At 38.2% G+C, this 23,343-nt stretch overlaps 3 protein-coding genes across 4 annotated transcripts in view; 2 read left to right on the forward strand and 1 right to left on the reverse strand.

The window, feature by feature from the left end:
* The first annotated feature begins 333 nt into the window (after nucleotides 1–333).
* neil3 (nei-like DNA glycosylase 3) lies at nucleotides 334–11,835 on the forward strand. The gene is made up of 10 exons (XM_063494056.1): nucleotides 334–438; nucleotides 593–702; nucleotides 2,255–2,389; nucleotides 2,791–3,004; nucleotides 3,915–3,989; nucleotides 4,299–4,465; nucleotides 8,991–9,151; nucleotides 10,400–10,814; nucleotides 11,121–11,301; nucleotides 11,462–11,835. Exons 1-10 carry the CDS (start codon nucleotides 334–336, stop codon nucleotides 11,642–11,644), a joined length of 1,746 nt encoding a protein of 581 aa, XP_063350126.1. The 3' UTR covers nucleotides 11,645–11,835.
* Nucleotides 11,836–11,918: 83 nt separating this feature from the next.
* Nucleotides 11,919–21,882, reverse strand: aga (aspartylglucosaminidase). Its single transcript, XM_063494067.1, has 9 exons — nucleotides 21,614–21,882; nucleotides 18,760–18,913; nucleotides 17,384–17,496; nucleotides 16,697–16,809; nucleotides 15,476–15,584; nucleotides 14,954–15,029; nucleotides 14,702–14,809; nucleotides 12,978–13,111; nucleotides 11,919–12,113 (listed from the first exon to the last, which is right to left on the reverse strand). The coding sequence occupies exons 1-9, from the start codon at nucleotides 21,738–21,740 to the stop codon at nucleotides 12,013–12,015; spliced, it is 1,035 nt and encodes a 344-aa protein (XP_063350137.1). The 5' UTR covers nucleotides 21,741–21,882; the 3' UTR covers nucleotides 11,919–12,012.
* Nucleotides 15,637–23,343, forward strand: part of si:dkey-237h12.3 (teneurin-3) — a 177,233-nt gene continuing 169,526 nt past the window's right edge. For both annotated transcript variants that reach the window (XM_063494038.1, XM_063494044.1), the window contains exon 1: nucleotides 15,637–16,017. The gene's annotated coding sequence lies outside the window, so the exon portion shown is untranslated. The remainder of the gene's footprint in view (nucleotides 16,018–23,343) is intronic.

Raw genomic sequence — 23,343 nt, forward strand, 5'->3', positions numbered from 1 at the left:
GCTGGGAGGAAGAGCATATTAAGAATTTATTCACTAAAAGGAAAAAAATAACAAACATCTTCAAGGGATGAAGATGGGGTGGGAAGGAATTAATTATAAAGCAAACACATACTTACATAATCTCCTAATATATATTTATGTCTATGTACATGTTGCTTTCATAATGAAGGACACTGCTATGAAAAATAGGTTAATGTACCTTTAATGCATCAAGTTCCGGGTACAAGTCGTGCCGCACATGCGCAAAATTGAATGTTGTGGCGGGGAACGATCACGACAACAAAACTTTTGGACTGTTGACACACAGTTTGACTTTAGATCTTGAAATAGAAAATGGTTGAAGGGCCGGGATGCACATTAAACGGAGAGAAAATCCGCTTAAAAGTCCAGAAAGGACAGAAAGTAAAAGCGATCAGAGGCAGTCTGACAACATCAGCCGTAAGTAACCTTGTGAGACTGTATGTCACGGAGGAACGAGTTATGTAGTAAATTTGGCGTGTAGGATGCTAGCCACCTAGCTGTTATTAAAGAAGATCAAAGACAGCCTTCGTCTGTGCTTTTTTGCTGCTAACTGGCTTATATCCCTGTACAGAAAAACAGCTCCGAGACAAACGCCTTCCACTGTTTTTATGGTTGTCAGTACAGCGGAGTGGAAACCCTGGGAAAGGAGCTCTTCATGTACTTTGGTCTACGTGCTTTAAGGTAAGCCTGCAACTTCTTTTTTTTTTGCTTTCTGTTTGTATAAATGTCTAGACATTTTCTGTCATTATCGACCGACTGTATGTGCACCGGAGTCTGGAGGGATGTCACCAATGAATGCTGCATGCATTCAGTGTTTTTGGAAAACTGTGACATCTGGGATTTTCTTTTCAAAGTGGAGCACATTTTTCTGAATAAGCCGATTAGCTTGCTGCTCTTTGATTCAATATTTGAGTCATCCCACTGTAAGCAAAATGTGTATAATTTGCAATATGAATCTGTTTATATGATCATGCACTACTCTCATAAACAGTTTAAAAGATGGACATAGCTACTGTGATGTCACCTAATGTTTCTGAAGATCGTATCAAGATGAGTGTTTTTGCTGTCACGATCTTGGTGTTTTGAAACCCAATATGATGAGTGAGTGGGACGGGTCTGATTGTGAAACCCCATGTTCACTGGCTAACAACCTGTCAATCATAAATCGTTAGCCAAAATACACATAGTGTAAGTAGACTTAATATTTATTAATTAATTTATTTGTTTTAATTTAATATGATCCAAACAGAGCGACTGAGCCCGTGAACTAAGCAGGAAAGTGTTTACAGTGGTCATATTCTAGATGTCCATAGAACTGGAGTTATTTTTGCAAATACCAGCACCACCCCCAGGTGGCTATTAAAAAAATAAAAAACAAGTGCAGGTTTAAGGCACTCCAGCAATGGTTTCATTTTTTTAAACCCAGAAGCTATGTCCATCTTTTCCTATCTGAGTTTCTTAAAAAAGCAGTCATAAAGTCTACAATTTGGATCAATTCTTAGGAGGCTCGGGTTAACTTACAGCTTTTATAAGTACTACAAAAATGTGATTTTTTTTTTTTTTTTTTTGTGGCAGTAAAAGCTAAGCTATTTTTCCCTTGTATTAAAGCCAGTTATTGGTTGGTTTATGTGTTTTGTGTTTGTACACAGCACAGTGTTCAAATTTTCAGTTGTGTTTTTACCTTTTGCCAATAATGGTGATAAGGAGAAATAGTCAATATGGATAATTTAGTTTTTATTTTTCTATGTATGTTTGTATGTATTTATTTATTTAATCAAAAAAAACTAGAACCATGTGGTTTTTGGTTACTTTGTGAATTAAACAGAAAAACATCCAGATTTGCAATCACACCAATGCAAAAAACGACAGAGGTTGCAGTAGTGTAATTTGGCGAGATAGCAACTACAACAGATATTACTGCATCTACAGGAACATATTCATTCAGATAATGCAACCCTAACTATGCTCATATTATTTTTTTGAAATGAAAATGTTATTTTAAATAATCATCCCACATTACTGGACAGATAGATTCATATCTATGTAAATGAACTAGTGAGCTTTGTTGTGCAAGGCAATGACACCTTGCACGATAAGTTTGCAAGGGTAGAGTTTCCATCCACAAGACCATGTTTCTCTGATCAAGTGTCGAGTGTTAAATGAATCAAGACATGCTGTCTTTAAATGAAGTTTGCCTTTTGCTTTCTTTGTCTTTCTTGCTTTCATCCTCTAGAGTTCACTTTGGTATGAATGGATCAATGCGTATAAACCCTGCTGAGAGGAGGGATAGGAAGGACTCCACTCCTGTGCTGGAAATACACCTTACTGACGACACTGTGTGCTTCTTTGACAGCACAGTGGAAATAAGGTAACAGGGACACCAGCCCAGCCTAGATAGATTGAGGTGACAGGAGTTCACCTTGGGCTATGAGTCTCATTGAGTGAGTATGTCCTACATTAGGCTGTGTCTGAAGACAGTGGCCGTTGTTGCATGAAAAACACAGCCTTTTTGGCTCAGCATTTGTCCTGACCATTGTCTGTAAGGTCCTGTTGTAATGCTCAGCAGTCAGACCCACATTTTTTTTCTTCTGTGTGAAGGTTTCACCTATGTTATTCCATCTCATAACAAACAAACCTTACAGAATATATGAAAGAAACAATTTTGAAAAGTGTAACCTTGAGAGCGCCAGTTGACCCCGTGGCACACTTTCAATAACTGTCGCTATATATTTTCTGCCTTTTTCCATTACTACAACTGTGTATTTGCAGGTTAACAGAGGACTGTGAGCAGAGGGTTAGGGCCATGGAGAGTCTGGATGTATGCTCCTCCAAGTTCAGCTTCTCCCACTCAGAGGAAGCAGTGAGGAGCCAGAGTAGCAGGATGCTTTGCGACGTTCTCCTTGACCAAGCCGTCATGCCGGGAGTCGGCAACATCATTAAAAACGAAGCCCTGTTTGACTCTAGCCTCCACCCAGCCGTGAAGGTATGGAAAAGATGATGGATTGTGTTCAGCAGAGGAATACAAAAGAGAGGGTAAAAATGCAAGACAACTCTCACAGAAAAAGTTTAAGCCCTTGTATTATTGAGTGATGCATTGCAATGAGGTGGGTAAAATAGGGAAAAGACAAACAAGCACATTGCAGCACAGATATGCCTTTCCCTCTGTGCCTTTTGAAAATGGAAATATTTTTTACTTTCATGAATGTACATGGTCTTTATTGCAACCCGAGCCGGCTTTTCTCTATGATTTATAGCATATATTTATCCTAAAACATGAATAAAATATTTTCTAATCCTGATCTGGAAATGATATCACATGAACTGTGAAGGATTCAATACGTCACATGGCTCTTTGGGAATATTTTTTTGGTAGGCAAACTATACAAGAAAGGTGTAATTTTTGAGTGGCCTATTTATTGCAGGTAAAAGAACTTCATAGCATGAATACTTCTATTACTCAAACATTACTAGGGGCTCCAATCTGAAATGAATTTTTGCCCTCCTTAGAAAGTTTTAGATAGGATACGAGAATATAGCACACTGAAGCAAAACATTAATCTAGGACTTTTGGCCCCTTCTTCTTCTGGGACCACTGAATCTTTATGAGCTTCTCCTCTATTACCAAGCCCCTAGGAGTCCTGAAAGAGCAACAAGTACTGTTTTTATACACTGTCTGAGCCAGAGTCAGCTTCTTGGTGGCTGGCTAGTTTTCCCATTGCATCAATTTAAAACAGTCTTTCTCATTCCCATCTGGTGCTTTATTGTTTATGTGTTTGTAGTATTGATTTTGATTGTGAAGTGCTATTTGTCTCTGTTTTAAAATGAAGGGCTACACAAATAAGGTTTAGTCTCCTTTTTGTGAACTGTCACTAAATGTGCTCTGTCATTTTTAGGTTCAGCAGCTGACAGATGAACAGATTCACCATTTGGTGAAAATGACTCGTGATTTTACTCTTCTGTTTTACAAGGTTAGGCATAAATCACAAGTTGGTCTTTTGGATCTGAATGGGATCTGTATGGGTTTATGTTGATCTGCGCACATTTAAATTGGGTATTTAGCTGCTACCTCATTTAGAGTCACTTGCAAGAATAGATTAACTAAAAATCCTGTTTTGCCAGGAAAGGAGAGCAAAAGCCAAAGCCCCACTACCTAGAGAACAGAAAAAACAAATATTACTTTCTATACATAACAGAGAAGTGAGGAAAGGTAATCTTTTTCTGTTTTCTTTATCCTCATACTTTTATTTCTTCTTGTGTGCCCTCCTCATCTCTGTCAGTGTCGCAAATCTGGCTCTCCCCTCTACAAACATTACAAAGTCTACAAGCGTTCCCAGTGCGGCCAGTGTTTTCATGTCATCACAGTCTGTCGGCTTGGAGATAACGGAAGGATGACTTACTTCTGTGAGCATTGTCAGAAAGGAGATCCCAGCAGAGTGAACATAAGGTACAAACCCTTGTAGACCTTTATGACTGAGCAGGTATTATTCTTGTACAGGCTGCTCCTTTGCTCTGTTAAAATATCCGCCACCAATTATGTTTTAACTAAGATGGAGATTAAAAATTTACCTTGTTTTTTCTCAACAATGTAGTGCATCCTTCTTATCAGTGATATCCATACAGGGATTAGTACCCATTTACACAAGGGGTCACCACAGTGGATTATCTGCCTCCATCTCACCCTATCCCTAGCATCCTCCTCTGTCACACCAAACCTCTTTATGTCTTCCTTCACTACATCCCTGAATCTTATAAGTTGTCTTCCTGTTTTCATCCAGCCTGGCAGCTCCATATTCAATATCCTTTAACAAATATTTTCACTGTCCCTCCTTTACACATGTTCAAACCATCTCAGCCTTGCCTTTCTGGTTTTGTCACCAGTACACTCAACCTGAGCTGTCATTTCTAAACCTGTCCAGTCTGGTCATCCCCAGTGAAGATCTTCATTGGGATGTGTTTTTGTTACCACCTCTCTCCAAATCAGACATAATAGCAAAGCATAGCTTTTTAAATTCTGTTACACATCACTGATTTGCCACTGAAACTCATCTGCATCCACCTGCACTCTCTTCTTCACTTCTGTTGCGCATGGCCCATTGTTTTGGACGGTTGACCTCATATATTTAAACTCATTCACCTTCACAATTCCATCTCATTACACATGCATTCTGTCTTGCTTCAAATGACATTCATTTCTCTTCTCTCTAGAGCATACCTCCACCTCTGCAGGTTCTTTTCCACCTGCTCTTTACTCTCGCTACAGATCACAATGTCATCTACGAACATCATAGTCCACAGAGACTCCTGCCTAGCCTCATGTGTCAACCTTTCCATCACTATTACAAACAAGAAGGGACTTGGAGATGATCCCTGATGTATTCCCACCCCCACCTTAAGCCCATCTGTCACTCCCACGGCACACCACACAACTGTCTATCTGCCCTCATACATGTTTGTCACCACCCTCAGATACTTATCTGCTACTCCCGACTACCTCCCTGCACTACCACAGTCCCTCTCTTGACACCCTATGGAATGCTTTAATTCCAAAAAGACACCGTGCAACTCTGACCTTCTCTCACTTCAATGGCATCAACACTCTCAAAGCAAACATTACACCTGTTGTAGTCTTTCTTAGCATGAAGCCATACTGCTGCTCATTGATTATCACCTCTTACTAACCTAGCTTGAACAACTTATTTTCATATCTTTGTAGAATGGCTTGTCAACTTTATCCCTCCGTAGTTACTACAGCTCTGCACAGCATACTACCTTCATCAATCTGCACATTTCCATCATCTTTACTTACATATAAGATGAACTTAATTCTGTTCTCTGTTCTGTGAGGCTCACCACAACAGTCCCAGTTTTTCTTGCCCACTCCTGCAAAAAGACTTCTAGTCTTATAGAATTCTCTGGGAAAACCTAATTTTAGGACTTACTGGGAATAGTAAATCAATAAAAATCTTTTGTATAAATGTTGGTCATATTATGTTTCAAAATGCAGGATTATCTGTCTTTCGAAAGAGCATGCTCATTGCCTTTTGGAATAACAATTGAAAAACATGGTTGTGGCCACTAAACACTAAATAGCTGCTGAATGGATTTACAACAAAAAGCGCTGGACAAATGAATGGAATAGTAAGCAAACAGTGAAATATACTGAACTACATAAAAAGTTCACTAACTACAACTGATAAATGGCTGTTTAAACACATTCGAGTACAGGTGGTTTTGATGAATGGGATACTTGAGTCCGTTGGACAGGTTTTTGGTGGTGCATCGGATGAAAAAGGTTTGGAACTTGGGAGTCTAAGAACTATAATATGAGTGGAAATATTCCAGTGATAGAATAAAGCGACAATTCCTCTTCTGTTACAAAATGTGTACCTTTGTATTTAAAATTTTAACACACTAACTTATTAAACATATATGAGCAGTAAAGAAACCAACATAGTAAAGCTAGGTGTCATTTTTCAAAAGCTAGTCTTTTCATAAAGTTCCAAAGCTCTTTAGATAATATGTTCAAATTTAGAGAGGCCATCTTTGCAGGCAGATGGGCTTGGCAGGGAGTGGGAAGTGTTATGAGGGAAATTAATGCGCATATAAGGCTGTGTTTGCCAGACAGGGCACAGGCTCAACACCTCCTGGGCTGTGTTTGAGCAAAGCTTTGCGAGGGGTTAGAGTCTAAAGCCCTTACAACGCATTACACAGCTGATGAAGCAATCTGTGAGAAGTTTCCTGAAAGCCACCGCTACTTTGCTCCTCCATGACTGTTGGCGCTGCAGATTTACCCTCTTGTCAAACATAGTCTAGCTTCATGTCAGAGCACTATCATGTACGCTTGGAGCAATTATATAAAACACATTTCATTCTTGCCTGTCTTCTCCTCTGCTTGAACTGTAATTATTTGCCTAGGTAAAAGTTTCATAGGTGTCTACATGGTTTATATCTTAATATATTACAACTGCTGTTGTAATTGGGTGACTACATTTCTGAACAGAATTGATCAAAATCGTCTTTATTTGTGCAGACAATCCAAAGAAAATATAATAATTTAGGAATTATTTCACTGCTGAAAAGTTACATATAGCTAAATAAAGTGACACTTACTTTTGAAAGTATAATATAGGTACGCTGGCATTTTATGGCCAATTATACATGGAATCATAATGCACCTTCACATCAAGTATTAGTCATTTCCATCCCACAAAGTTAAAGGGAAAAAAAAGACTGTCACATATTTATCCAAGAACCTTTTCAAAAAAGTCAAACAAAAACCAGGAAACTAGGTACATAAGTATATCATTATCATCATCATTAACATCATTATCTCCCACTCATGACTGATACAGGGGTCTCTTTTGACCTCCCATTATTTCTTAAATAAGAAACTAATTGAAATCGCTCTTTCAAGCAACCATTTTAGATTTTTATTGTCTCAATAATGTTCATTATGTCATTAAACAAAAGATGCTAGAGTCTCCAGGATACAGGACAATAAAGAAACAAAATGGGCTGATTCTGAATTTCACCTTAAATCTTATAATGACTGAAGGTGACTTTCTGCTTTAAAAAAACAAACTAAAAAAAATGTTCCCCCATGAGCCATTTCAGTGATAACACATAATGGCTATCATTTGATCCCAAAAACTTTTCTGTATTAAATTAAATAAGCTATCCAGTCTACAACTTCCTTTTCTGAAACTCATCAAGAACTCATCTTCATAGTCATTTCACATTTAACTTTATAATGTACAGTGCTTAACAAATGTATTAATAAACCCCCCATAACAACCCACATTTTAGACTTGTGTCAAGTTAAAATCTCTGAGTAGTCAGAAATTAATCAAGAATAACATTCAACCCTTAAAACTATTTTTTTCTGTTCAGGGATGCAATTAAATAATTGTAATCTAGCATCCTAAACTATAATATTTTCACTCGGTTTTTAGTAAAACAGTAAATTTGAAAATTCATGCATAAATCTTACACTGGGTGCTGATCTAATAAATGTCTTAAGCACAATGTATATAGACTAAAAAATAGAGGTATAAATTAACAGAAAACCAACAGTAGGATATTATCACAATGCTGATACAATACTATTGCTATTCTTAACATTTTGAAATATGATGAATGTTGCAGTAACATATACTGCAATTGTTTGCCTTTTTTCAACTGCAAATTGTGTCCCCAAAGTTAAACTGTTACTATCTGTTTTGGGGTTAACTTGGCAATTACGTATTTCTGATAATATAGCAATTAACAATGAGAAATCATTGAAAATCACACATCAAGCATCTGTTGCTGTCTACATAAAAGAAATTCCCATTTAACAGAAATTTACCTGGCTGTTTTCAACTGAATAATAGCTTAGACAGTAATATCTTCACCAATCTGTCTGAGACTGATTGCAGTCAGTCCAAGTCAGACTGTGACAGGGTTTTTTTTACCGTTTTTTGTAGATACAAGGAGGTTATTTTCCTGTTTTTATTGGTGTGACTGGGCCATTATTTTTGCTCTGAATTAGGAGGTAGCTTTGTCAAACTAAGTGTGTCCAGTGTTAATGGGGTTTTTTTTCAGTTGAGCCAATTTAATCTAAGCTTGCATGCTTAAGCTTATTTATTTATCAATAAAATATCAATATTGGTTTCCCTGCATCAATACAATATCACCATACAATATATGGCAATGCTATGCTCCATCTATCCCACCCCTATTCTAAACTATATACAACACAATATAAAACAGCTCTCATTGCTTATTAATTTTTTAACCACTTTAGAGAGCTAATAATTCCAATTACTCTCAACATTTGGAACAATAATATCAATAATACAAGAAATCTGACTCACATTTAGTAATGTAGTAAATGTATGTCTGTGGAAACCTCACATTTTTGCACAATAAAATTCGCAGCAGCAGAAGTACATTATAATCATCACTGTTGCCCTGCTTTGTTTATTTAGTAAGCTTCCAGTCCGAAACAGCCTGATTGGTTGGGCCTGCAATAGAACCAGTGATAATGTGGCTAAGAAAGAGGAAGAGGACTGGGCCTGTCAGCTCTGCACACTCATCAACCAGCCAGCAGCAACAGCGTGTGATGCCTGCCTCACTCCAAGACCCAAGGGTAAGTGAAATGTTCTGTCTTCATAGTCACTCAATTGGAGCGAATAAAATGTCTTTGCTAACAAGAGATAAAACAGTGCCATAGTTTTGCTGTTTAGCTGAATGATATCTTGTACAGTTAGACAGCGATGCTTAAGCACTTTTCAGAAAAAGATGGAAAATGGCAGAGTGACACTGCAGCGAGGCGACGCAGCTTCTCTGTGTGTGTTTGTATGTTGCAGTACGGATAATGAGCATGTCTGTCAGTTGGCCATTTAGTGTCTGCAAGAAATGTCCTTGTAGTGTCACTGTTGCCGCATAAAGCTACAGTTGAAGGGTTTAAGGGTTAGTTTGTATTTTGTATACAGTCCAGTTTTCTTAATTAATAGCTGATTGAACAACTGAATAGCTGTTAACCTGAGGTTGTGCTGAGCTTCAAGGACATGGACACGTTGCTATGATGGCTTCACTGTGTACCCTTAAATTGTTTTCCTTTTTTGTAATATTTTATTTGAATTAAGACTACAGAGTCTTTTTATGTTAATCATTACTAGAACAAACCCCTTTAGTCCAGTGGTATTAGATAGTAAAATATTTCCCATTTTGGGAGGATGGGAGTGGGATTTGAATTCTTAAGTCCAATATAATCATCTGAGTTTTAACAAGGTTTAAAGGCTACGTCACATATGTCAGCGTCCATCTGGACTGTTTAAAAGATGTGTGTGAGTAAGTGAGAATAGTGGTGACATTTTGAGGTTGATTTAAATGAATAACAGACACTTATTTCTCCATGGAAAGCTGACTGAGCACACTCGCTCTTTCAGTAATACCCTGATTTGCATATGTACAGTTATACATTTGCAACGGACCCCTGTGCATATCCTCTGAATCAGTTGGGGGTTAAGGGCTTTGCTCATGGCCACTTTAATGGTAGCTTTTGAGGGACTGGAGAGTGATATTTATTCACAGTTCCTTGTTAATGACTGTTATGTCAGGCTCCATAGTCCATTACTGAAAACATTTTTAAAGCTTTTGATACGGTGGTTCATTTGACAGAATTTTGCATGAGGGCATTTTCAGCACCACATATTGTGTGACATTTCATTTGACTACACAGCACGGCAATATACTGCCTACTGATAAATGATACGGCAAGCTAACCACTTAAAACTAACAACAACCTGCATTTTATGGGTGCAGTCGGTGCATCAGAATGAGCTGCAGCTGCTGAACATGAATTGAGTTTCTCTCTGTGGCTCCATCTCCCCAGTCCACACAGATGACATTAGCGTTGAAGCATCACCCTTCACTGCTGATTTGATTAAATACCCCTGCACTGCCTTCAAGAAACCACAAGAGGAGCTCAAAGTCAACTGGAGGTCTGCATTTGGGACTTCCACCCTTGTTTTCTCCGACTTAAGCAAGAAGGCAAAGCCTGCAAAAGTCCCGCTTTCCCAAGCCGGGAGTCATTTGAATTCCTTGGCGGCAGAAGGAGGTTTATATAAATACAGTGTTTGCCAAGGGACAACAAGCCCCAATTATGCCTCTGGTGGCTGGCAGAAGCAAAGAGCCGAGCTGTCCGATGGGGAATCACTGGCCTCCTACAGTCACCCATCCAAGAAAATGAGAATTGATCACAGCCCCTTTCCCAGTAACAATGCTCAAAATGGAACCCCAAACTCAAGGTGAGTGAATCTCTTACTTGGATATTCATGGGTAAGTTTTTAATAAGAGAAGTTTTTGCAACTTCAGGGAAATGAGTGAGATTTAAGAAGGGAACCCCCAAAATTTAGTATTTTAATACAACACACAAAAAAAACCCCCAGATGGATAAACTGTCATGGTAGGATACCAAACATACACATTTTTTTCCCCAACACACATCAAGACAAAATGGTTAGTTTGCTAATTAGTGTTCATGTGACAGCTTTGGCTGTGTTATATTTTCAGTGCATTTCAAACTGATGACACTATCTCTATACTCCTGTCAGTACCAACAAAATGGAAGCGACAAGCCGTGCAACCTCCATTCCTCTCAGTCCCAGTGCCCCTCGCTGTGCATCCCATCGTCGCCCAGCTGTCCTCAGAGTGGTCCACAAGGAGGGGGAGAATAAGGGACGACAGTTCTACTCCTGCTCGCTACCCAGAGACACCAAGTGTAACTTCTTTGAGGTGAAAGTGGAAGGCAGCTTATCTGTTTTCGGTTTGCTTCTCTTGTTTTCTAGCCTTTGCTCAGTCTGTTAGCAGTCTGTTTAATAAACACTTAAATAACTGAAATAAAAGTTTACAGCTCTACATCCAAGCTAACCAAACTTTATTTTCACTGTTGCAGTGGGCAGACTTGCACTTCCCTTTTTGTCACCACGGGAAGCGCTGTTTAATGAGGACTGTTCTGAAACTAGGACCCAACAACGGCCGGAATTTTTACACCTGCAGCTTTCAAAAGGGTAAACAGTGTGACTTTTTCCAGTGGGCTGAGAATGGACCAGGGGTTTCCATCCTACCTGGTTGCTAATGCCATATATTGCTCCCAAGTGAAACCCTGAATCCTCAGTGTTTATAAAAATAACTTGATATAGAAATGGGGTGGATGACTAGTCACAAGTATCAAATATACCCTTGCTCTATATTCCCGTCCATTTAAGCTTCTGACCTTCAAATCATGGCCAACTTCTTTGTTCGTACCAGCTGTAATAAATCTCTAATAAAGTCTCAGTTTCAAATTATTTGGTATTATGAGTTTACCTTTAATTAAGACATGTAGATAAATCCAAAAATGCAAAACCATCAACAGTTAAAACAGATTTTATTTAGCAAATAAATCATCATAAAATTTGCATGTGTAGTATTAATTCAAAAGATATGCATAGAGTTATAAATTATTCAAAAGCAATCAACAGATTTTAGGACTGGTGTGTTTGTCTCGGAGTTTGCTACCATGAAGTGGAACTTGTTTAAGCCGGGGACTTTGTTACAAGCTGCACCTGCAGAGATGAAGGAGAAATTGAAGTACTGCAGGAACACAAACCTTTCTAACTCTGCCTCATTAAGACCCCATTTAGTTGTGACATGAAATTCGACTTTTAAATGCATATGCTGTCTGACAATGAGAATTCTTATAACCTGTTAACATCTGTTTATCCAGGTGTTTCATTACATTCAGACCTCATTTTCTCTGGTGCCAAAGTAAGAAGAATGCGTGCAGGTGGTAACGAAAACATTGTGGATGTAGGGTAAATGGATACATTACTTAAAGATGAAAAGGTTGTCTTATTTGAACAAGAAGAGATGAAGGGTGTGCCGCTTTGGCTGGCACTCTAATTTCAGACTTTGTGGTGGTTGACCTCAGAACAAAATAACTTCTAGGGTAGAACAAATTTTGTTGGAGCTGATCAGTAAAGGTAAAAGAAACAGAAGAGAAGACAGCTTCATTTAACTTTAATGTTGCTGTGATCTAGTTAAACCCTTGTACAAAAGATTGCTACAGCAATGCCTGAACTTCATTAAGGCTATTATTTCTCAGTCCCAGAAAGCATTTGCTTTAAAAGTATTAAGTATGCTTTTCAGCATACTTAATTTTAGTGTTTGTTAATGATATTATAGCAGTAAAATATTCTTTTAATGCCATTGGATTGTGGCTACATTTTTAATCTTTAAAATTTTGAATTGTATCTGTTCAGTTCAGGCCTAATTTACAAAGGACTGCCTTGTTATCATCTCTTTCTCAAACATGTTTATGATAAAGTTTTAAGTGAATATTACTTTTTAAAAAAAAATTATACATTTGTCAGTTTTTGTGCCAGTACTCTGGGCAAGGAACTTTACGATTTGTAAACTCCAACACTCACCATAATGCCCTGTTGTGTTAGCACATATGATAGCTCCAAAGAACTCAGAGTAATGCCTCTTGATTCTGGAAATGGCCGACTTGCAGGCTGCTGAGGGATCCACCCCGGCCCTCATCAACTCCACGGCCAAGTAGCTGTTGGCAGGATTACACGGAGCACACATGAGGCAAACTAACAAGTGCTGTCAGGGCCTCCAACCAGGATCATGACAGTGATGCACTTGAAGTCATAACATGGAATAAAAATAATGCAACAACCTGAATAATTACTTAATGGGAAAAAAAAAGGACCCCTGCCTCACTCTATGGTATACAAGAACATAATGCACAAAAATGTACAAAAATTAACATGAGGAGCATTTGTATTAATGTACCATTACTTTTAAATTATTTGCTCCATCCAGACACTGCTGGTGTCATTAACTCCATTAGCCTTAGGTCAATTGTACAAAACAATGAGTGACACACTGCAAATTTCCTATAATTGACCTCGGTGAAAGTATGGGGGGGTTTTAAATGGAAAATTTGCAAGAGCCTTGTTCCTCAGTGAATTATTCTGACAGGACAAGTACAATCCTGCATGTTGTTTTCCAGACTGCATCGCAAGCAAATTAGTTTGTGTAAAAACACATATATATATATATAGATAGATAGATATATATATATATATATATATACACATATATACATATATATATATACATATATACATATATATATATATATATATATATGTGTATATATATAGATAGATAGATATATATATAGTGCATCCAACATAGGAAATCATCTCATAGTCACTTAAACATTTAGAATTCATGGATAAGCAGTTTAACAACGATTCCAACACAGAAGGCAACTGTTTCTAAAATGGCCTGGTGCTGCTGCATTTTGACAGCATAGTCCCTGGGCAGAGTTGTAATCAGACATACCAGGTATTAAAACTTGGGCTTTGAAAAAGGCTTTCTTTCACTAGTAACATGGTTCTCTACCCACCCAGCAGTTCCTGGAAGTGAATAATAATCTGATTGAAAATGGGGACCCTTCAGGTTGCGGTCTGGTGTGTTGTGCATGCGTGTAGCTGAATGTTAAGCTGGATTCAGCTCAGTATGTGTGCACGCTAAACTATCCTAGATAAATAAAGCTTAAAAAAAAATAACCCTTCTGAGACAAATATATTCTCACAGCCTGGAAACAAACAGTCGCTTTAGTGAAATCTCACTTCAGCTGTGGAATGTACAAATGACAGTTTTGGGGCAACATAGTCACACTTCCACTCTTTATAATACTATTTTTGCACTTGCAGCTTGGGGCTCAAGCCCAAAGTTGGCTGTTTAAAATCAACACACGTCACACATGTCGATATTCTCTTTGAAAAAATAAATAAATAAATCTGTCAAGGAAAAAGCCACCCAACAGTCCTTTTATTTAAATGGTAGCTGGGAAAAAGTCACAAAGAAGTTTCAAACCAGGCGAGATGTCCTAAAGAATTATAAGTACAACAATAGAGTAAGTTCACATTGTTTTCTGGAATAAATATAACACCTATTTTGATCTACTGAAATAATCTATAGAGTGAAAGTAAATCCCTACCCACCTCCTTAGTTACACTTAAGAATAAACCCCTTTAACATGAGTTATGTTGCTAAGTAGATTCTTTTTTTCCTGACACAAAAGACAAAAAGCTTATTTATCATTTATTTAATAATAAAATGGTTGAGGTACCTTGGTAGAAAGCGCATCATGACATCTCCATCTCCAGTGGCAGCAGCACCACCAGCTAAGCTGTCTACGTAGGCACCTGCCCCCACTATAGGAGAGTCCCCAACACGACTGCAGGACAGGAAACATGAGCATGTAAACACAGTAGAGTGCCTCATAAAAAGCACACAAAAAATATGCATCTGGATCTAACTCTGAGCTACAAACCTGTATGTAAACTTACATATGGATAAAAAAACATTATAATATACATACCCTGGAACCTTGTGAGTTAATCCATTGGTTGATGTACCAGCAGCCGCATGGCCATCACGATCAAGAGCGATCATCCCTGGTGCAAAAAAATAATTGATTCTGAAACACCAGCCACCTCTTCATAGGTTTAAAAAAAAAAAAGGGGGGGGGGGGGGGGGGGGGCTAGACAAAGTAATTACAAGCTCCCGTGTGAGCTAGTGTCGACACTGATTAAATTTTTCGAGCACACCATGAAATATCCCAGTAGTTCCAAGCACACTGATCAGTAATATATAACTCTAGCTCCAACCCATTAAACTGGGAATTCATGTAGAAGCAATAAGGAATATTTATTTTTGAGTAGTATTTTTTGGACAGAAATACAAATTCAAACTCTAAAAACTCTACAGAAAACCTTCTTTATGTGGCCCATTATACAACTAAACAAATTTTCATACCTGTCTGGTTTCAATGAGGTAGTTAAATACTAAATTATAAAATGCCTAAGGAAAGCTGACTCTGTGTCAGCTGGTAAAAACCTACCTATGGTGTCATGGGCATGGATATTAGCATGCCGTGCCCTCTTGCTCTGTTTCCACGTTGCCTTCGGCCTGTATGGTCCGCAGGATTTGGAAGGCTCTGGACTGACATTCTTTCAACAGAAGAGAAAACTGCATCACTGTTTGCATAATGCTATTATCCCGAGACTCAATTACTGTAATGGCACACAAGCTAGACATGCTGATCTGCGAGCACTCTGATTTGCCATGATTTAATTACATAAAACCATCAGCGCTATTGTCACCAAGTGGTTTGGTATTTAATAACATACAGTAGGGAGTCTTCCCTGTCTTTCAGTAGTCAAACATGTCATGGTGAGACACAGACAACCTTTTGGACCACCTCAATCTTCTGGATAGTGTGTCAGCACAGAGAACAAGATGTGGATATCTGTCAGAGCATGGGGGTAGTTTAAGAAAGGGCTCCCTGCCTCTAACTCAAGGAGTCTTGTCTGCTGATATGAGTGAGTCAACTGACTGTATAGAGTGGTGTGAAAAGTTCAGTCTGCTCCTTTGAAGTTACAGGTAAGTGGAATCCCTTTGAGTTGGGTGAACAGCTGTAAAACCTGTGACTTTTGAAAACCCCTAACAACATTTGTGCTTTGGGTGCAGGTTAAATTTAACACGTGGACTAAAAAGTCTGCTTAAAGGTCTTTTAATACAGAATGTTTAACAGAAGCAACTTTACTTCTTTACACTTTGTTCATCATGCCAAAGCTCGAATGTGTTCTCAAATTACCTGTGCATTACTAACAAAGCAAAGTGTGCTATATTCTATTCAAATAAGGTGAATGTAAAACCCTTTAAAACATCCAAGTACCCTTTAGGGTAAGAGCAAGTGATCAGTGTTATCTATTCCTTCACTGCCTTCAGGATGAACTTTGAACAGGCACTTCTTGTACTGGGCTGTATAGCTAGTTTAAATTTAATCAGTTGAGCACTGGATACTCTGTAGACAGATAACAGCTGATTTAGTTTGGAGATTTTGGGAAGTTATTGGCGAAATTAACAGGAGCATTCTACAGAAAAGCAACAACTCACTGCTGTAGGGCATCACCTCTACCACAAAAGCTGGCTCTTTTATGAACTACTTTCGTATGCTTGTCAATTGTCCTGTTTAATATCAATCTTTTAGAAGCAGCACGCCTGTAGCCAACACAAGTGAGAAAAACACACAGCCTAAAACACACACACACACACACACCTTTCGATAATTAGGTTGGCAGCTGCCCTTCAGCCACTCTGAGAAAATATTCACAGATTTGTTGGTAGTCAAGTCTTCTGCAATGAAGCCCATGTTTTCAGCAAACACTGAAGCTATAAAGAGAGAAGTAATACTTTCAGGTCAAGTTAGACATTGTGGACCACTCTGACCTTGGGTTATAACAAAAAACACACGGTCACAAACAAAGGAGAGACTTGAGGCAATTCCATCTCATTTAAACTTGTCGCCTTGGTTTTTTAAGGTGGACAAGAGGCCAATGTTCTGAATACAAGTGACCTTACTACTTCCTGAAGAATAAAGGTTTAATAAGGATTATCTGGATTGTTAGGATTTCTCGACATATGGGCAATATTATTTGATTTAAAAAATACTTTACATTGGGGGAGAAAAAAAAGATTCAACACTGGCCTCCAGATTCCTTTAAATGACTTGCAGACCAGTGTGCAGTTCTCACAATGTGCTAATTTAGTAGGAAAAGGAAAAATAAAAACTCTTTTATGGTTTGGTATTCTCTTTATGCTCAAGACCTTTTACTGCAGGTCACGAGGTCTACAGATTAAAGATTAAACCGTGTCTGAAATTCTTTGGCTCTAATAAATCTGTATGATGTTGAACAAATAGCAAGAATGTGAAAACAATTCCTGCCGACGTAAACCATAACAATACCTGATTCTCCCACTAGCAATGTGTGTTCAGTGTGCTCCATCACAGCTCTCGCAACTCCAATGGCATTCTTGATTCTTCTCAGGTCTGCAACTGCTCCCACCTCCATTGTATCACTGCTCATAGAGAATCCGCAGAAAATAAACATCATTTCTGGTTTACTGGGCACAAACAGTATCTGCAAGTCATATATATCAGTCATAAACTAGTGTTAGGAATGAGTGCACGCTCCAACAATAGGTGCATGCATCACACACTGCCCTCACACCGCTAACCCCCTGTACCCCTCATAAATAGTTGCCCAGAGATGAACACAAACAATGTTTTTCAGCAGTAAGGGAGTGTATGCACTGACACACCTGGCTTACTTAGCTGTGACTGTAACACACCATTCTTCAGCTAAATCCAAATAGAGAAATGCTTGGAATTTTCTGTTTTCTCTGAGAGTGTGAGTGAATGGAAGCTAATTTTTAAGGTCTGCCCTTTGCGGTGGTAGTGTAATAGGCTACATTATACTGAAATGTGTTTCTAATATTTATCAAAAGAAACTAAAGCCTCTAGAATTTCCACAGAGCTAACTCCTCCCTGACACAGTATCAAAAATTCAACAATTTTGCAGAGCTGATATTTATTGCCAGACTGGTCTGCTGGATTACATTAAATTTTATGGTTTAGATTCCAGCACTCAGAGGCTACAATACATCTGCTGGTGATACCTACTGGATTTCTTATGCAGCTATATTGGATTGTGTGGAGGAGACTATCCTATCCTCGCAATGTATTCATGACTATGTAGCCAAAAAATGTCAATTTCCCTGCAAAATAAAAGAAGCACTGTTCCACAGAGAAATAACAAACAGCTTGCCGCTTGGTTTTGTTGCGAGATTACATTTGCTTCTCATAAAAACTTCTGAGTGGGTAAATGTAATATTTTAGGACATAATAATTGTTAAATGTTCAGATCCTACTGAGACTTTGTGTTTTATTGAAGAACAAGTTGCAGGAAAGAACCAGTTAAGGCTCATAAAAAAAATAAAAAAAATATATAATATGCTGAAAACTGTAGGAGCTTAATTAGCATGGTCAAGATCTAAGAAACTCTCTTTTAAATATATGTAATTTCCAGTTTTAAAAAATGCAATCAATCCTATACTCATTTAGGCTCAGGCGTTCATTACATACTATTAAATCATAAGATTTGGGGGGGGGAAGCTAGACAAATAGGAACTAGAGAAAAACGTAACAGTTTTTAACTGCATTTTTTTAAATTCTCTGTTATCAATCTTTATTGCTTAACTATGCTGTTATAGAAGTGGCTTTTTTTACCCCATGTTAGATTTTTACTAATAATAAAAGCACAGGACATGTCCATGGTTTACCCATTCATGATCAATGCATCCAGCGTGGTCTCCCCAGACTCATCTGGGCTCCCGCCATAGCCTACACTGCCATCACACTGCTCCATTTCACAGCGGGCACAGCCTCTCTCCACTGCATCCAACACTGAGCCACCAGACTGCAGGGCACTCCATGCTGCAGACACAATGAATCAATCAGCATGCAATATACTTTACAATGAAACAAATGCTGTCCCCATGACAGGAAGCCTCTGCCAGTCACATTTTGCAGTGGTAGGATGGAATCCCTCTGTCTAGCAAATCTGTTTGACAAAAATTTGACAAAGACACTGCTGACAAAGCCTTGAGAGATATCTTGTACATTTGGTAGTCAACGAGTGTAGCATTTGGCTGCAAAATTTAACAGAAACACTTGTCAAACAACTGTTTTGTTTGGTTATTTTTTGTTGTAGGGTATAGAACTGAATTGATGGCATCTGCTTGTCAAATTTAAAAATCTATGAGCTAAAGTTTGTCTTAGATGACCAGTACAAAACAGAGGTATTAAACAGAAAACACACTAGCATTTGGTCACTGATCCCCCAAGTGCCCATGGGGGATCAAAATACCAACTGGTACCCTACCACCAGCTTGCTTCTAAATTCATTGTGTTCAGCACTACACATATTCTCCCTCTTATCATTTATGACTTATCGCTCTTGAAATTCTATTCTCAAGTTAGTACTCTTGTCTTGAGATATAATTCTTTTTTTTTCTTCATATCAAACTCAGAATTACATCCTTTTCTTTTAGAAAATGCTGCTGAATGGAAGAGATTAGCCTGCTATTGTCATCTGCTTCTGTAAGCCCCCAAAGGAAAAGAGGCCTGCATGGGCGGATCAATAGCCGTGGCTCACAGACTACACCTTTAAATATCTCGCCGCAAAACAGATAGCTGGGTACATTTTTCATTTTCATATCCTCCTTGGGGAAAAGAGGTGATATACATCTGATAAATGAAAGGGCATCCATCTATCAAATAGTGAGATTTTTAGTTAACTTTAATCATCTACAGGTCTGAGCTGTTGCTCAAAATGTTTTGAATACTATTTCTATCATTTTTCATTTTGAGCTGTGCACCTGGTGAAAATCCACTTGACGGATAAGTCCCAAGCAATGCTGAAATATTTTCAGTTTCAATTTGAACATGTCCAATGTATCATCCAGAAGGAAATCAAATTGAGTATGGGCAGACGTGGCAATGGCAGCTAAGAAGCCTAGCGGGTTCTGTCCATTTCGCAGCCCATCTAAGCCTCTGATGGCCTTACATACTGTATGGATAAGCTCCATGTGAGCCACATGAATACAGCAAACAAACAAACAAAAAAATTAGTTCTCCTTTTGGAGAATTTTGTATGTATTTTCTTGCATTATAATGCAACAAAATCATAATGAACACAATGATTCTTGCAAGTGATGACCAATATGTATCCATAGAAAAGCCTACAGTCCTACAGAGCAACATCAAACAGCAAACCTTTGCATTTGAGAACAAATGGCTGTGATTGTCACCAAGTACCACGATGCCTGCTAATTAATACAACATGACTCTACTGACTTTAACAATAAAGTCTGCCGCTAAATAGAATTATAGACATAGTTATTTTTATTAATACTCTGTGAAAACTGTCATATTAGACTCAACAGGAGTGCAGCTGCTAAATCCAATTTGTCCTTCTATTCTGAGGATCATGAATTACCTTATGTTTTGTTTGTTTATTTTTATGTCTGCAAACCTACATAGCTGTAACTTTAGTGAAATATTGCACTAAAACCCACAAACTCTCTCTCTCTGTCTGTTTGCTCACAAACTTCTCCTTTACGTGATCAGGAGTTGAGCAACCAAAACTGGTACATCTTGTATCCCTGAAGGTTCCAATCAATAATAGATATTATGCATCATGTCGCTTTGCAACCACGTCCTAATGGGCTATTTTATATTATTTAAATTTCAGGACACGATCTGATTTACTAAATATTGAATATTTCCAAAGAGTGATGTTTACACTATCAATATAGCATTACATCATTTGACACATTAACTTATGAAGTTAAGTTTACTGTATTAAGGAACTTGCAATGATTGTCAAGAAACTGTATGAATTAACTTATCAAAATGTGAATTAGTCCAGCCTACACAAATGATTTCTTCTTTTCAGCATGCCATTATATGCATTTTTGTCAGATGTAAGCTATTGTTATGTAAATTGCATGTAAGTATGGCATTATGAACTGAATGGGGTTGGCAGCTGGCTAATGAGTGTAGTAGTAGGCTTATTTTTTTATCTAATTATTTATTTTTTATAAAAGGGACAGTTGACGTGGCCCCTTAATCATACATAGGTATGAACACATTTCGCCTTACATGAATATTTAATAGCTCATATTTATCATCTGTTATCCATATAAACACCATCTACCCACCTTACCTTTTCTTACTTTTCTCAATGTGATTAAGTATATCAGTTTGACAACAGTATAACAGACCAAACAATACAACAGCATGGGTATACACTAGTATGTAAATTATACGTTAGGACACTTACAAGTTGGATCTCAAATTGAAAGCGGAAGTATAATACAGAGCGCAACAGTGGTATAAATTCAGTGGGCTGCAAAACCCCTCGTGACAACTCGCCCACTGATTCTTAAAGCTCAGCCAGAAAACAATCGATCAGTACAAAAAATATATATATATTATTTTGGTGTGTGCGTGTGTGTGAATTCTGTTTATCTGCAATTTTAGACCACAGTGTCACGTGACTGGGCTCCAGCCTGAATGAATCTTTCTTTTTTTGTCTAACACAATTCATAGTCGTGTAAAAGATTGGCCTACCTGCAGCCGCTGCATTCTTGAATGGCCAAGTATTGATCACAAGCGGTAACGATGCATGTCCAAGCGTTAAAAGCGACGTTAAAGTGCAAATCAGTAGAAATGTAAACATTTTGTCCTGTCGATGCATGGATATTACTACAACACTATTATCACTTCATTGCTATATTCTCGCGGTTACCATTTACATCCCCATAAGTCGTTAGAAAAAAACACACAAGAGCTGCTTGAAAAACACAACTCGTGTGTTTAATTAATCTCGCGTTTAAACTTCCTTGTTGGGTCACATGCTGAGTGGGTGGGTTTTTTCCATTAAAGGAACAGTCATGAAAAGCTCACGTGAACTGTGTTATCTTATGAATAATTTTATTTTTTTGTCTTTTTTATTTAAATACTTCGAAGGGGGACAAATATTAACTATAGAAGTAATATTGGCATGAAACATGAAAAAGAACTTGAAAACCTCTTTTGCGACAGCTTTCACTTGTTAGAAAATCCAGCATATAGGAACAGTTTGGAAAGCACTGTTGTAAATTTACAGTTTTCTAATATTTAACAAGCTAATGTGCTGCTTACTAGCACAATATTGATTCAGACTGATTAACTTTGTATGTGAGGAAAGCTAATGCCTGCTATCGTGCTAATTTGCTAGACTAATAACATCCAGTTGTATTCTTGCAGCCACCTGGTTTTCTTTGTGACCTGACCTTTTTATTGGCTCTACTCATTACTTGCACCAGTGCGTTCAGACTTGACCGCTTGAAGAGTGTGTCTAAGTATTTGTTGCTTGTGCTTTCAGCCATTGTTGTTGCTTGTGTTAGAAGGTTTAATCTCAGGACAGTGTTTGTGCTTGGCAAATGTCAGCAAGCTGACAAAGCTGCCCCATAGAGCTCCCCTTGTTGCCGGCTATTTTCTCAGGCCATTTTCAGCTTTGCCTGCTGTGTTGCTGCAGTTATCTTGACACATATTCAGTTTGTTAGACGTAGGGTATACAATATACATTTGTTGCAGGACTTCTATGGTTGTCTCTCAGTTTGCTCATTGTTGGTGTTAGATAGCCTTCTGTTATCTCTATCAAGCTGCTGCATCTGCCCATGTATAGTTATTTCCACACATGCAGAAAAGGTGTCTGTTGGGGTTTAATTTGATGCTTGTTGCCATCATACTATTGATCTCAGTATTGTACCCTAAAAAACTAACAAGATTGTGTGGCTGAAGATATGCACTCTGGTGACACTTTCATTGCAGGCTCTGCTCTCATTACACCTCTCCTGTCAGGAGAGGAAATGACTGAAGTTATACAAAATAAGAAGCTGTACACACTAAGTACTACAACATAAAATGCCAACGACATCAAGTCAGCTCAACTACAAGACTGATAAAAAGGTCCAGAAAGTGTCCAGACCTTTTTTTTTACAGTCTTGCTGTTGTTGTAGACATGTAATTACAAGTAGATAAAAATGAGAGACGTGAGAACCTCCAGGAAGATAAGCCATATCAACAGCACACTATCAAGAACTTTTTTTCATGGGGCTGAAGCTTATCTCAGCTGTCATCTGTCCTAGGGTGAGAGGCGGGGTACATCCTGAAAGGGTTGCCAATTGCAGAGCTGACACAGAGAGACAGACAAGCATTCATGCTCACATTCTGACCTACTGCCAATTTTGAATCACTAATTAACCTAAAATGCTCGTCTTTGCACTGTTGGAGGAAGTGGGAGTACCCGGAGAGAA

This window comes from Pelmatolapia mariae, linkage group LG2, assembly GCF_036321145.2.
Source record: "Pelmatolapia mariae isolate MD_Pm_ZW linkage group LG2, Pm_UMD_F_2, whole genome shotgun sequence".
In the NCBI taxonomy this organism is placed as follows: domain Eukaryota; kingdom Metazoa; phylum Chordata; class Actinopteri; order Cichliformes; family Cichlidae; genus Pelmatolapia; species Pelmatolapia mariae.